The sequence below is a fragment of the Tyto alba genome, unplaced genomic scaffold (genome assembly GCF_018691265.1).
Source record: "Tyto alba isolate M040663 unplaced genomic scaffold, T.alba_DEE_v4.0 Super-Scaffold_38, whole genome shotgun sequence".
Taxonomy (NCBI): domain Eukaryota; kingdom Metazoa; phylum Chordata; class Aves; order Strigiformes; family Tytonidae; genus Tyto; species Tyto alba.
The window spans coordinates 4,830,703-4,844,888 of record NW_024881313.1 but is presented as its reverse complement, the minus strand read 5'-3'; the positions used below and the strand labels follow the sequence as shown (position 1 = coordinate 4,844,888).

General features: G+C 49.5%; 1 protein-coding gene across 1 annotated transcript; it reads right to left on the bottom strand.

The window, feature by feature from the left end:
• Positions 1-3,145: 3,145 nt before the first annotated feature.
• On the bottom strand, positions 3,146-7,039 carry HOXA10 (homeobox A10). Its single transcript, XM_042802099.1, has 2 exons — positions 6,103-7,039; positions 3,146-4,634 (listed from the first exon to the last, which is right to left on the bottom strand). The coding sequence occupies exons 1-2, from the start codon at positions 6,956-6,958 to the stop codon at positions 4,360-4,362; spliced, it is 1,131 nt and encodes a 376-aa protein (XP_042658033.1). The 5' UTR covers positions 6,959-7,039; the 3' UTR covers positions 3,146-4,359.
• Between the last annotated feature and the right edge of the window lie 7,147 nt (positions 7,040-14,186).

The window sequence follows — 14,186 nt, the reverse complement described above, 5'->3', positions numbered from 1 at the left end:
ACATTTTTCACCCGGTCATGTTTCTGATAATAACGCGGGAGCATTCACCTCTCTCGTCGTCCTTTTAGACCCATTTTTCCCCAAAGTACAGTTTTGCATACGAGCCACGAAGGCTAGTGGGGCAGCGTGGGCTTCCTACAATTTGCGTTGCAAATTACTTAAGGTTTTGGTGGCTTACATCCTCGGAGGCAAAAGACCCCAAAGCAGAGCAGAAGAAGACGTGCACACCAAATTGCGGCATGAAATCGGAATTCCCAGGAACGAAGCACCGCTGGAGCAATCGTGCCTGAACAAAAATACTCCCGGCCCTCCACTCCGCTATCACGGAATTAGCAGAGCTCCCATTCCGCTAGCTCTCGCCCCCGGCTGCAACAGGAGGAACCCCGTCGGTTTTGAAGCGAGGGGCTTCTGCAAGCCCCGCTTGATTAGCCACGCACCGCGGACGCGCGGAGTGGGCACGGGAGAGGGGCAGGAATCCACGGGAGTTGGCGAGCTCTCCTGAACGGGAAGTTCAGGACCGCCTTTCCCCAGGGTTTCCTGCCACAGCAAACCTCCCTCACGGACTCGCCAGGGCCACGAACGCACGGAGGTGTTTTGGCACAGCGGAGAGCAAACATGATTCGGAACTGGGGGGAAGCAGTCCCAAATCGGGATGATGCGGTTCCAATGAGAAATAAAGGGCAGAGGCAAACCTATGTACAAACGCCATACCGGCACGCACAGACATACACGCTGTAAATACGCTCCCCGTATGTACACAGACCCAGCAGATAGCCCGTCAGACGCACGGGGTGTGTTGTAGAGGCAGACACAAGCACTTAAATTTGACTGCAATATAGAGCTCTGCTCCTGCCCCAACCGAGGACGTCTCCTTCTCTAAGCAACCGGCTAGGCAGGGTCTAGCTAAAATCCGCTATCCAAACTCCTCTGAGTTCCTGCAGCCCAGTCTGGACTTTCGAAAAAGTTTATATATTTATATATATTTATATATTTTTTTTATATATTTATATATATTTATATATATTTATATATACGTATATATATAAATAAAATTATTATTTTTTAGGCAAAACCAAGCACGGTCTCTATAAAAATAAACAGAAAGGACAACCCCAACGGGTGAGTTTCCCGTTCTTTCCGCCGCCGAGGGAGCCCCGCTCCGCTGCCGTGCCGGCGCTGGCTGCCGGCGGAGGGCCCGGTGGGAGGCCGCCCCTGCCCGCGGTCGCGCCGCGGACACAAAAGGCGGCGGCGGCGGCGGCGGCGGCGGCGGCGGGCCCGGAGAGGTCGCTGTTGCCCGTTCCGCCGCCGCGGAGAGCGCCCGCGCCCGCGCCGCAATCGTGATCGTAACCGAGGCCTTGCGGGCCGCGGGGCAGCCGGCGCCCCCGCGCAGCCCCGGGGGAGCGGGCCCGACGGGCAGCGGAGCGGGGCTGGCGGAGCCCTGCCAGGAGCCCCGGCGAGCACCAGCCACCCCCCCCCCCCCCCACCCCCCCCCCGCCAACACACACACACACACACGGGGGGACGACAGCCGCCGGCGGGGACGGGGCACCCCCGCCGCGAGTGGGGTCCGCCCGGCCGCGGGCGCTGCGCTCGGGGGCCTGGTTTGTGACGGGGCTCGGAGCGGGGCCGGCAGACTCGATTTCTCCCCCACGCCCTCCCCCAGGCAGGCTGTTGGGTCTCTGTTTTTTAATAAATCCGGACAGAGAAATAAAAACAGCCCCCCTCCCACCCCCCCCCACTCCCCCCCCCCCCCCCCGAGCTCGACCCACGCCGAGCAGAATGCAAAACGCACCTGACCTTGAATGCAGCCTGCGAGATATATTAAAATCCCGCAAGCAGGCAGGGACTCGCTTAGGAGCTAGCTAACCTTGAAGAACTTGTCAAGCTTCCCCCCTCGGCTGCCGTGTTTATCTGAGGAATCAAAGGAGGCTCCGTTGCAGATGGGGAACAATGGCATTGGGACTTGACGCCTACAGATCACTTCAGCGCTAAGATTTCTTCGGGCAGCGAGGACCCTCGCACCAAGCATACCTGGTGATGATATCAACTGAAGTAATTAAGGCAGTTTCGTGCTGTAGAGAGAAAGGTGGAGCCCCAACAACATGAAACTACCTAAACCACAGAGCAGTTCTCAGGCGCTAATTATTACTTTCCCCATTGCCGTGGTCCTTAACGCAAGGATCCCGCTACGAAAATAAAACCAGAAACGTGACTAAAACATCCCTCTCGCCCTCCCGCCCGCCCCGCCGGCGCCCCTCCGCGCCCCCCGGCCAGCCTCGGGTGGGTTAATGAAAACAAGAGAAAAATATAATAAGAACCACCACCGCCCCCCCACACCCCCCCCTCCTCCCCGCGCAGCTTTCGCCTCTCCATGCAGATGCAACTGGGAAGAAAAAGGCCGTGCACGACAATGTTACATCATGAAAAGCTAACGGCTCCCAAGAAGCCCGGGTTCAAAGTCTGTACCCCCCCCCCCGCTCCTCCCGGCATACATATACCCTGCGAGGAAGCATTAGCTGTCGCTCTTCTCCCAGCCCTCCTTTTGCCTTCCCTTTGTGCAAGACTCTATTAGCTAAACATGCAGCGAGGAAGGGAGGATGCAAAAAAGCAGCCAGGGTGAAATAAGCTCTTCCACATGCAGCCAGGTAGGGAATAGCTTTGTCTGGGGGGCCCCCGCTGACAGGGAGGCGACGATGGGGTCCCCCCTTTCCCCATGCGCTCACCTTTACGATTTCTTCTGAGCCCTGAGATAAAGCTAGAATTTTGACACCGTCCTCTGGAGTCAAAGATCTCCGCACACTTGTAGGTGTTTGATAAAATAAAAAATAAAAATCGTTTCCCTACCCTCAAGAAATAGTAATTTGCTTCCTCAGTCTATGCAGCTCCTCAGTCAACTGAAACCACTCGTTCAAGACAGCAACAATCCAGATATACTAGCAAGTCATAAAACTGAACAAAAGCCGACAAACCTTAGAGCACCATCGCTATATGGCCCAGACAAATTACGACCGTCTAGGTAATATTTAAATAGATTCCTAAAGTAATTGCAGGGGGTTTAGGCAACTATTCCTGTTGTAAAAGTTCTCGAAGACATAAAGTAGAACCTGAGGATAAACAGTCACAAAAAGAGGTAAAATTAAAAGGATTCATTCCACGTTTTTTTATTCTTCTATGAGAACATAAACATCGTCTTTTTCACGCACAGCAGCATTACAATATTAATTTATTCCGATTTAAGGTAAGAACTAGATATAGCTAGAACTAACATTTATAATAACGATAGAATGCATTTGCTTAAAACAGTATCGGCATTTTAATAATAATAGACATTTATACATATCTGTATTTATAGCTTTTCCCCTTTTTTTTTTTTTTTTATTTTTCCACCTATATGTTTGACCCTTTAATGTATGTAACTTCACAGTATAAAGGAAGACGAACATATTCTCCCTCGCAATCTCAGACTCTGGCTCAGAAAGTCCTTCTGATGTTCAGGATATATACTTTTCAGTGAAATTAGTGAGGAAAAAGTGACTACTTCTCACGGGGGAATTTCTGTGTGCTTGTCATGCGTTACCAACGGTAACGTTATTTATAGACAAAAAAAAAATCACTAATTCCACATATTTAAGCAAAACTACATTAAGTAAATATCTACAACCAGAAAGAGCGAGAGAAATTCAGAGGTAAGTGTCATAATTTAGTCCATGAGCAACACGAACTCTTTTATACCTTTAAAGAGAGGAGATTTCATTTTCCTGGCCAATTTTAAAGCTGTAATATTGACTTCTAAGGTAAAGCAAACAAAAAAGAATCGCTCTTAACACCCGTTCCCATGAAACCTTTTTAAAGGATGCCTGCATTTCATTATTGTAAGTCCTGCTTTTCGAAGGAAAAAGGGGGGAGGAGGGAGAAAAGGAAAACAGAGGGGGTGAGGGGGAAGCTCCCAATATATAGAAATATGGCAAGGCTTAAATTCTTCATTCTGCAGCTACGTACAATCCAAGTTACACCGCTTATAATTTAAAAGAATGCGCCTTTAACCAAGCTTGTTTACTTTTCAGAGAGAGATATGGGGGGAAAGAGATTTGCAGCTCCTGAAATGGTGTTTCTATGTTGCAAAGCTTAAAAGAACAAATCGGCCCCGGGGAAGGCTGAAGGAAGCGGGGAGGTTCACGCACGGCATTTTGTGCATTAGCGTGGCTTTAGTCCCCACCCCCCCACTCCCCAAAGTAGCTCTTAAGAGGTTAAGGACATATTGAGAACGTCTAATATCGTTAATCCATACAGGTGCGGATGACTACAGCCTAGGAAAATGATACTGGCTCTTTAAACCATAAAGATGTGTTTATAGGTTCATCAAGAGAAATTAAAGTTGGCTGTGAGCTCCCGAATCCTATTCTCTCTGTTCATTTTCTTCAGTTTCATTCTGCGGTTCTGAAACCAGATTTTAACTTGTCTGTCTGTGAGGTGGACTGTGCGGCTGATCTCTAGGCGACGCTCACGAGTCAGGTACATATTGAATAGAAACTCCTTTTCCAGCTCGAGAGTTTGATGCTTGGTATAGGGGCACCGTTTCTTTCTGCCACTTTTTGCCGTGAGCCAGTTTGCTGCATTTTCTCCTTTTGAATTGCCTAGTTTTGAGAAAGTAAAAAAGGGACGTTACCAGCGGGTAGAAGGCAAAGAGCTGGGGGGGGCGGGGATGGGGAAAGAGGGTGGAAGGAGAGTCTGTGTGCGGGGGGCTCGCTCCGCCAGCTGCGGGGAGTTGGAATGTGGGGTGTCCTTGTGGGAACCGAGGCAGACCTTCAGAGCGGTTTCCCAAAGGTCCTGGAGCCGCCCGGGAAAACCGGCCTCTGCTCAAAAAGCTCCGGGCAGCCTCCGGCGGGGCAGCGTGCCCCGCTGAGTAGTTTCATCTCCGACCCCTCGAAACAGGCTTTTACCCACTCCCCCTCGGCCGCTCCGAGCCCACTGTTACTGGGGGGCGGCTTGGTGAATGGTCTGGAGTCTTATCCCCCCCTCCTCCAGGCACCTGCTTCCAAAAAACCCACCAAAGCCTACGGATCTGAACTTTGTAAGAGTGCTCTGGAGGTGGAAAGCGAGGTGAGCTGGGGAGCCGAAGCCTCCTCGCCTCCAGCCCCTGCCTTCCCGGGGAGCTTCGCCTCGGGCCTCTCCTTTTCAACATTTCGGGGGAGGGGAAAAAAAAATAAAAAACAAAAAAAAAAAAAACAAAAAACAAAAACAAAACCAGGAAAAAAATAAAAATCCCCAGTTTTAAGTTATATATTCCTATCAGTGGAACCAGCTGGGAAAGAGGTAACACCGATCCCCCGATGGCTCGGAGTGGCTCGTGGTTTGGGGTTGGCGCTCTAGTAGTTTTCTGCTTTCTCTTTTTTTTTTTTTTTGATCTTATTATTTTCCAACGGGGCGCCCGAAGGAATAATAGAGCGTCTGAAATGCGGCCGGAAAGAAGCGCCTGAAAAGTCTGCCGCCCAGGGAAGGGGAATTTATTTTTTTTTTTTTTTTTTTTGCTACGGGGACCCGAAAGGGAAATAAATAAGCAAATGAATAAATAACAACCCTGTTATCTAGTGTAGACGCTGAAGGATATTCGTGGTACATTCATCAGTCTAATTTGATAGCAGTTCATAGATGGCACATTTCAGCGCGGCTGTTATTCCGAAAAGCATTCTGGATCGTAAAATATAACTTACCGCGTTAATAGGTTTATTTATTGGCACTGCCTATTGCTTATTTTGGATGCTTTACAAACATCTCTGTTATCTGGTAGGCACCTTCACATCACAGGGGAAAGATTGATCTTGTTTTTCTATATGTTTAAGCAGCATGCAGGCTAAAGTTGCCCAGAGCGGAGGCTCTAAGGGTTTTAAACTATAGGATGGACATTAATTTTTACGGCAACCCCATGCCCGAATATTACAAAGTTCAGAAGGTCAATCTGAGCAGCTCTTCTTGGCAGCCCCGCGGGGCAGCTGGGATCCTCCTTTTGCATCGCGATGCCACTATGATCCTCAACCGCTTTTTTTTTTTTTTTTTTTCCCCCTTTTTTTTTTTTTTTAATCATCACCATCATAATTCGCTTACCTACGGGCTCTTTCTCGGGAGAGGCTTTGCTGCTCTCTGACGGAGCTGGAGAGAGCTCCTCTGCGGTGGAAGATGAAGCCTGAGTCTCGTCCTCCCTCTGGGAGACGCACGCCAAGGGGCTGGGGGAGCGCTCCTCGTCCTCCTTCCTCCCCGCGTCCGGGACGGGAGGCAAAGATGGAGGCGTCTGGAAGCGGCCGGGGGGCTGCGGAGGGAAGGGGGCAGCCCCGGCCGGCCCCGCTCCGTAGCTCTTGGAGGTGCCGTACGCCTGGGAGAGGCGGAAGTAGCCCGGGACGGGGACCCCGCCGCCGCCGCCGCCGCCGCCGCCGCCGCCGCCGCCGCCGCCGCCGCCGGCCGGGCTGACCTCGGCGCTCAAGCGGGGGAAGGGAGCGAGCTCTGCGGCGGCCGAGCCCTTGGGGCATTTCTCTGAGTCATAGAGGCAGTAGGAGCTCTCCTCCTTAATGCTGGGAGCGAAGGAGCACGAGGTGGCCTGCTGGCTCTCCGGCTCTTCCATGCGACAGGACCGGGGGGGGTCTAGCCACACTTCCATCCCTGACACGTAAGGGTGCGAGCTGGGGACCATGCTTTGAGAAGTACCTTCATTGCGTTTGCTCAAAACGGGGAAAAGTCCGCAGCTTTGCAGCCCGTAGGACAGATCGGACGCTTGTGGCAGGTAGATACCACTGTTGGGATAGTAGCCGCCTCCGCCTCCGCCTCCGCCTCCTGCTCCCGCCGCTTCCCCTCTGCCCGAGCTGATCAAGGAGTCTACCAAAAAAGAGTTTGCAGCCGGGCTCTCGGAGCATGACATTGTTGTGGAATAATTTGGCGAAGGGAGCAGATAGCCCTTCCTGGCTGACATTTCTTGTGCAAAACATGCTGAATATGATTAGAGATACCCCCGCACCACGGCAGACGCTTGCAGCCAATGGAAGCCCGGGCCTCCCCAGCAACCCCTCCCCGTCTGGTTTCGTATGCACCGAGCTGCTCTCAGGTCGACCTCTGAATTTGGGAGATAGATGTATATTAATGTGTAATATGGATTTCCATACACACAGGCGCGCACGCTTCGCCCACATGGGCGAGTGCCTGCGCCTGGGCGGGAGCCGCGCTCCCGGGAAGGGGAAGGAGCGGGCTTTGCTAGTACTGGCTCCAAGTTTTGCTCCCCTCTTATCACACGCACCGCTATAAAATAGCCCGGCGGTCCTGATGTTTATTATACCTAGGCTGAAGCGATGTCCAGATGAAGCTTTTACTATCGCTCCTCTCTCCCCGCGGTTGGGCTTTCCGGCAGCAATGCCTGCTCACCTCCCTGCACAGCCTATGTGTCGCACGAAATTAATAAAGCCACGGCTCGCCCGGTGTTTTATGCTCGGGCTCTGCTCATTTTATTTGATTGTCTCGTTTTTTAAGAAATAAAAGACGTGTTATTGTTTATCACGGATCATTGGAAACCGTAAAGGGGCCTGGTGCCTCTCGCGTTAAACTACCGAGCAAGGGGGCTGCTTCCAGCCTAACATCACCGCCACGACGCCAGACTGGGCTTAAATTTCCTGGAGATAAAATGCTCGCTGCTGCGCTGAAGAATCTCATAGGGAGCAATGCAGTACCACTCTGGGAGGATTGATTGTGCGGTTGCAGCTCCTAATGCTTTAGTTAACGCTGGATTCTTCCCGAGGTCTGATTACCATTTAAAATATAAAGCCAGACATATGCCACAGAAAGAATCCAGACGCGAGCAGTTCAAATGGATCCTCGCAGGGTGCTGCGCACCCTGTTTATTGGTGTGTTTATATTTGGGCGATCATTTTTATCTCTATCCCCCTTTCCCCCCCCCGGCCCCCATTTGGGTCATTCACTTTTCGTCTCTTCAAAAGCACCGTCTCCTTCACAAGCAATGTACTAAATAATAGAAAGAAGAGTAAGTAGATGAGTTCTGAGATACTAGACAGCCCTGTCCAGTCAATATGTAATTGTGGCGGAGGTAGCAGACAGATAGCAGACAGACAGGGACGCAGACAGAGAGACAGATAGATTTTCTAATGAATCGCTTAATGATGGCTTGCTTTCACTTCCATCATCTCTCGCTTCTGCCATTTCGAAGTCGCCTCTCTGCCCGGCCCGCGGAACTAAGGGCTCTTTAGTCCGAGGGGAGCCTGGGGCTGCCCGACGCTCGCTGCCCACCCCCGCCGAGCCGGGCTCGCTCCTCTCCCCCGCACGCTGCCCGGCCGGGCTCCGCTTCCAGCCGGGCTGGCGGGGGGAGAGAAGCTGCCGGCCGGGCGTCAGCGCCGGCCCCGCCGAGAGCCGCTGCCTGGCACCCGGTTGCCGTGCCCGGGAGGGCGCTGGCGGCGGGGCCGCTGCCCGCCGGGCGGGGCGGGACCGGCGCTCCGCAGCCCCCCGCGCCCCGCATCCTCCCGCAGCCCCCCCCGGCGCCTACCCTTGGCGTTCAAGCCGTCCCGGGGAGCTCCGCGGGGAAGGGGCTGGGGCGGCCCTTCCTTCCCCCCCCCCCCCCCCCCCTTTACCCCCTCCGCCCCACGGATCTGTCAAGCCCCACGTGGCCTCGCCCCGCAGCGTTTGCCTGCCACGGGGAAATGCTTTTTTGCCACAGCGTGACATTCCCCCGGAGGAGTCCCTCCTTGCGGAGGGAGGCAAGTGTCGGTTCCCGCGGGCCCGCCCCAGCCTCCCTCCGCGCCCGCTGGAAGCGCCGGGCGGGCAGAGGCTGCAACAACTTTGCAATACCCATAAAACCTTTATGGAAACAGGCGTTTGATTTTGCCAGTGTGGCGGGGCGAGCATCACAGCGCGGCTTCCTTCTGACCGGCCCGTGGGATGTGGTGACAGGGGCAGATCCCACAGCCTATAGAAACCCTTCAGAAGGTTTTGGGTTTGTTTTTGGTTTTGTTTTTGTTTTTGTTTTTGTTTTTTTTCCCCCGCATTTCCTCCTGTAATATTGTTTGTGTTCCCCCAACTCGACTAACCCTGCGATGTGTTAATGTGCGATGGACAAACCCTTATCAGATTCCTATGAGGGCCGTATCACTGCTAACAAAATTAATACCATATAAGGCACCGGTTTATTGGCTGGTATACAGGAAGGCTATTATCAATAGGCTTAACGTTATAAATACAGATCTAAATAAAATGAAACGTGAGCCCCAACGTCGCCTTCCAAATACATTTCTCTACACAAGTCAGGTATAAAAATTACTCCGGGGAAGTCCGCTCTTGCGGTATGTTTATTTTGCATTTGCCAAATTAAATAGAAATGGATTGCAAACCTAAAAGCCATACGGAACCGAGGAGCAACACTTGAAATCCTTCCAAAGCTGTTTTTAAAATAAGCAGATCCCTTTTTAAAAATGGATTAAAGGGGGGGAAAGGCCTGTAAAAGTACATTGCAGTCCTCGCCAGCCAGAATAAAACGACTCGAAATCCGTCGGAAGAAACACGAGTTGGCTTCTTCACCTTCTCTGCAAGCTAATGCAGGGAAATCAGACAAAAGACACGGAGGCCAGGGACAATTTGGAAGGTTTTAGGTTTCCTTTAGCCTCCCCTCCTAGGTTTTGTGGCGGAGGGCTGGGGTTCGCCCCCCGTGTCAGGTCCTACGGGAGCTGCCGTCGGCGAGGCCGTGTGTTGTCGCGACGATCGCGGTGAACGGAGCCGGTTTGATGGTCAAGGCACCGGCTCCGTCTAGATCATGAACTCCGCTCGGCGTTGCATTATCTCCGCTTTCTTTAATCGCTAACAAGGCCAAGGCAAATAGTAACTAGCATCATCAAACCCAGTGGAGTAAAACTAATAATGTTCACTTGATTCGTAACTATAAAAGATAATGGTCAATTTTGACTAAACTGGGCTAATTTGGCATGCGCTGGGTGCAGCTACTGCATTTCCAGCGCTTAACAACGTGTCCCTTGGAGCTTAACCCCTATTTAAAAGAAATTTTAAAGAATATTGTGGACGCCAGGGGACGAGAAATACCTTTTTTTTTAATTCTACTTCTGTAAGTAAAGCTATCCGAGGGTCTATAAAACGGAGCAAATAAAATTCTGATAAATATTAAAACCGGCGAGAAGGTAGGCTCCTTCACGGAGAATCTAAATTCACGGCATACATAGACAACACTATCAAAATAAAACTTTATTGATCTAAGAAAAATATAATAGATGCATTAATAGCGTCGTTAAGCCGTTTTATTGGTTGGACTAAAATTAAAAACAAAAAGGGAATAAATAAAAACGACAGCTCATCCTGAGCAAACTCTGACTGGAAATCTCAAAATGTATCGTGTTAAACCGTGATTTATCTTTTTATTATTGGCCCGTATAACCCAAAAGATCAGCACTGTTAATCCAGAGACGCATTTTGCGAGCTAATTAAAATATGTTTTTATTTGTAGACACGGGCAAGCTGCAATTTGTGAAAACGCAAATGGCCTTGCAGTCCGTTGCAGGAGTGCATGCGCCGCCTATCTGAGCATACAGCCGTGGATTACATTTTATGCAGCTCCAAAAATTAATGTAATCAGGGTATAGTTATTTAATAATGGAACTGTCAGTTGTCAGGAACATGGGTGTGTGCCAGATTTCTCTCCCCTTTTTTTTTTTTTTTTTTTTGAATATATATATATGTATTCTGGATTTGCTCCAAAGAAGGCGGATTTCAAACAGGAGGTTTAGGAACTTCGTCTGTGCCAAGTTAGGTGACAAATGACGGCCCCACTAATTTTATCTTTACTAGAAATTCTTTCTAGTGGTGGCTATGGAGGGGGGGAGGTCGGCTTGTTTTGGCGGATTACCCTGTTAAAAATTAGGCTGAGATTTAATTTTATTCCAGCCATCCGGAGGCTTGTTCTCCTAACTATGCTTTATAGTATGTGTGTATCGGTTTACTCATTTGGATTAGGAACATATTTTGCAAGTAATTCTGACGAGCTCCGAATTCTAGTCTGCGGCAGGACAAAATACACCCAAACCAATTCATTAAGGCTTTATCTCCTCGCCATTCCTCCGGCACTGGCGAGAACAACGGAGCTTTCTATTGTCCGGAGAGCCCCAAACACCGTGCAGAAGCAACAACGGTATCGGGTTATGTATGTATCGGGAAAATCTTAAATACCCAATTCCGTCTTTTAAGTGTACCCCTTCTGTTGCGAAAGACGGGCCGCACAGCTGTATTAAACATTTGAAACTGTATCCCTTCCCTTTTTTTTTTTTAGCTGTCTTGCCTTTAAATAAGATCTGAACGCATATACAAATAGCGTTTTTGCTTGCGGTATAGCTTGGCTCTCAGACACACACGTTGGCCTGAAGTTTCGATTTCAGAGCATTTAATGAAAAGATTGTGAAAAAAAAAAAAAAAAAAAAAAAAAAAAAGACAACAAAACACAAACCCAAAGAGCTTATGAAAAAGCCTCCCAGGGGTTTGGATGTGGTATGTGAGCTGAAGTTGAGTACACGATTAATTAAACACAGTGTAGACACTGAGTTGGCTTCGCCTCTTCCCTCCAAAACATGCAAACCCAAATCATGTGAAATAATAAACAGTTATTGTAAGAAACAAGCTTGTTTTTTTAAAATATTATCCTATGACCGCGGCCGTCAGTAAACAATTCGTAACCAGAGGGCGCTTTAACTGCTGCTGGGGTCCCTTTGATTTATTCAGCCGAGTATTGAATGGGGCAGGGAAACAACAAGGGGAAAAATAAATATTTGATCAAATATGCTGAGTTTAACTTGACTGGTGTAAAATGAAATGTTGCAAAGGGACCCTCAAATGGCCCTACTCCTTCCCGAGACGTAGCTTCTCATGTCCTGACGTTGCCGAGGGGAGGTCAAAAGAGATCAACATCCCCGAGCTTTTAATGGAGCATCTTTGATGAAATCGATAGGTTCCGATAGTCATCTAAAAACTGCTCTTTGCCGACCGAGCATGTGCTTTTAACTGCACTTGCAACAGTTCCCTGGACGCACAATTTTAAAGGGCGCTTTCTTAAAAATTACTCCAGGCAAGTTGCACTACTTTACATACAAGAACAAGGACAAAATGATCCTTTTTTTTTTTTTTTTTTTTTTTTTTTTTTTTTTTTTTTTTTTTCCCGGGCAGATATTTTCAAACTGTATATGCTCTCCTAAGAAACATACGGATTAAAATATGTAGCTCAACCAATATTCACCCCATAGAATACCACCTTTCCTCCCGCCCTTCTCAAATGGAGACATAACAAAAACATGTGAAACTTTTATGGGCGAGAAAAGTAACCTGGAGTTAGGGATACTCGTAGCGAGGATAGAGTTTCAAAGCTACAACCCAGAGTAGCCCTGAGCACATGAGAATGTGTGACTATTGTTTGTTTACAGCACATGTGCTGGTTTAGAAAGATAGATACATAAAGAGGCAGATAGATGTGTGTGAGAGACAGAGGAAGAGACTCAAATCTGGTCTTGCACGAACATTGACTTAATATGCAATCACAGGAATATTTTTTAGCATAAGTGTGTCAAAACTTATTTACCACAATCTGTGTCCAGCTGCAAGGAAGCAGACTACCCTTTAAAGTTACCAAACGACCCTAACTAAACTACAGTTCAAGTCCAATAAGATCGTCAGAATTGTCTGTCATTTGCAGTCTGTGTTGCCATAGATCTATTTGATTGAAGACACCTACTGTTCCACACATAAATGTCAAGTTTCATAATATTTCCAGTGCTACAATTTTTTTTATAACTGGAAGAAAGCTACAAGTTACTCTGAAAAAATATTTCCAGATAACGTGGATTTTCCACGTGGCTGGCCAAAACTTAACGAAGAGAAAATAAAAGGTCAACTGCAACTTAGAAAGTCCCTTCTATATTATTTCACATCGCAACCACCAACTTTTTGCATCGCTTCCCACACCCCCACCCCCCCAGGGTTCTTCGTGGCGGGGCTCAGTGGCCGGGGGCAGGGGCCACCCCACCTCGCTAGGTACCACTCCGAGCACCGCACGCTCCTCGCCCTTCTCCACGCGGGCTAGATGTATAAAACACTTACCTTCGCGCATTTCCTAATTTTTAGGAAACTTTCACTCCACCGAGAAGCCCCAGCGGCTTCCCCACCCCGGCATCCCGAGCGGCTTTTTGCAACGCGGAGCCCGGTAAGTGCAATAATTACCCGTGTGGCTCCAGGGATGCAAAATGAACAAAGGCCAAGAGAATTTTTTTTTTTTTTTTTTTTTTTTTTTTTGTGTTGCAGGGCTGCTCCCCTCTCCCCGGGCGGCTTTGACATTGATCTGAAGATCGCCATCTTGTGGCAAAGCAGCCCCCAAACCGCCGCCCTCCGTCCGTCTGTCTGTCCGCCTGCCCGCCGGCCTGCAGGCGGACAGACAGACGGACGGACGGACGGCGGCGGCGGAGGAGGGCAGCGGCAGTTCCCCTCCCGGTAGAGAAACCTCCGCTGCCTTTCTGGCGATGCATTTCATACAGGACAGGGCGGACGAGTCGCGGACGCTTTATGGCCACATTGTCACAGCAACACAGAGGATGCGATTTTATTGGGCTAGGAAATCAAAACCCCGACCAGAGGAACTCCACGGTTTAACTGTCTCTGGGATTGGCTGTGAATGCCAGTTAATTTTTAACCAGGAAAGGAAGCTTGCTGGCTTAACTTTCATTGCCATTCAGCTCTTCATCCGTCCCTCTGTCCCTCTCCCTCCGCCCGCCCATCTGTCCATCTCCTTTCACCTGGCATTCCCCCTTGCATACTAGACAAACAAACAAACAAACAGAGTCCCCTTTTCCCTCCCTCGCTTTTTAACATTTCCTTTGGGTAGAAGTTGGCTGGCTGGGTGGCAGTTGTCAACAAAGGCCCAAAGTCAGTAAGTCCTTCACCTCAAGGTTATGGGTGATGTCCAAGCAATACAGAAGTTCAAAGCCAGTAAACAATGCGAAAACAGAATGTACTTTCTTCTCCTGATTAGGATTAGGGTCAACATTAAAGATTCTGACACTCTTCCCAAAGCACATTCCTATCTCAGCTATTATTTGGGGTTTGGGGTTTTCTTTTCCCCCTCTCCTAACTTGTTTCCTCCAACCCTCCTCCCCCTCACCCCC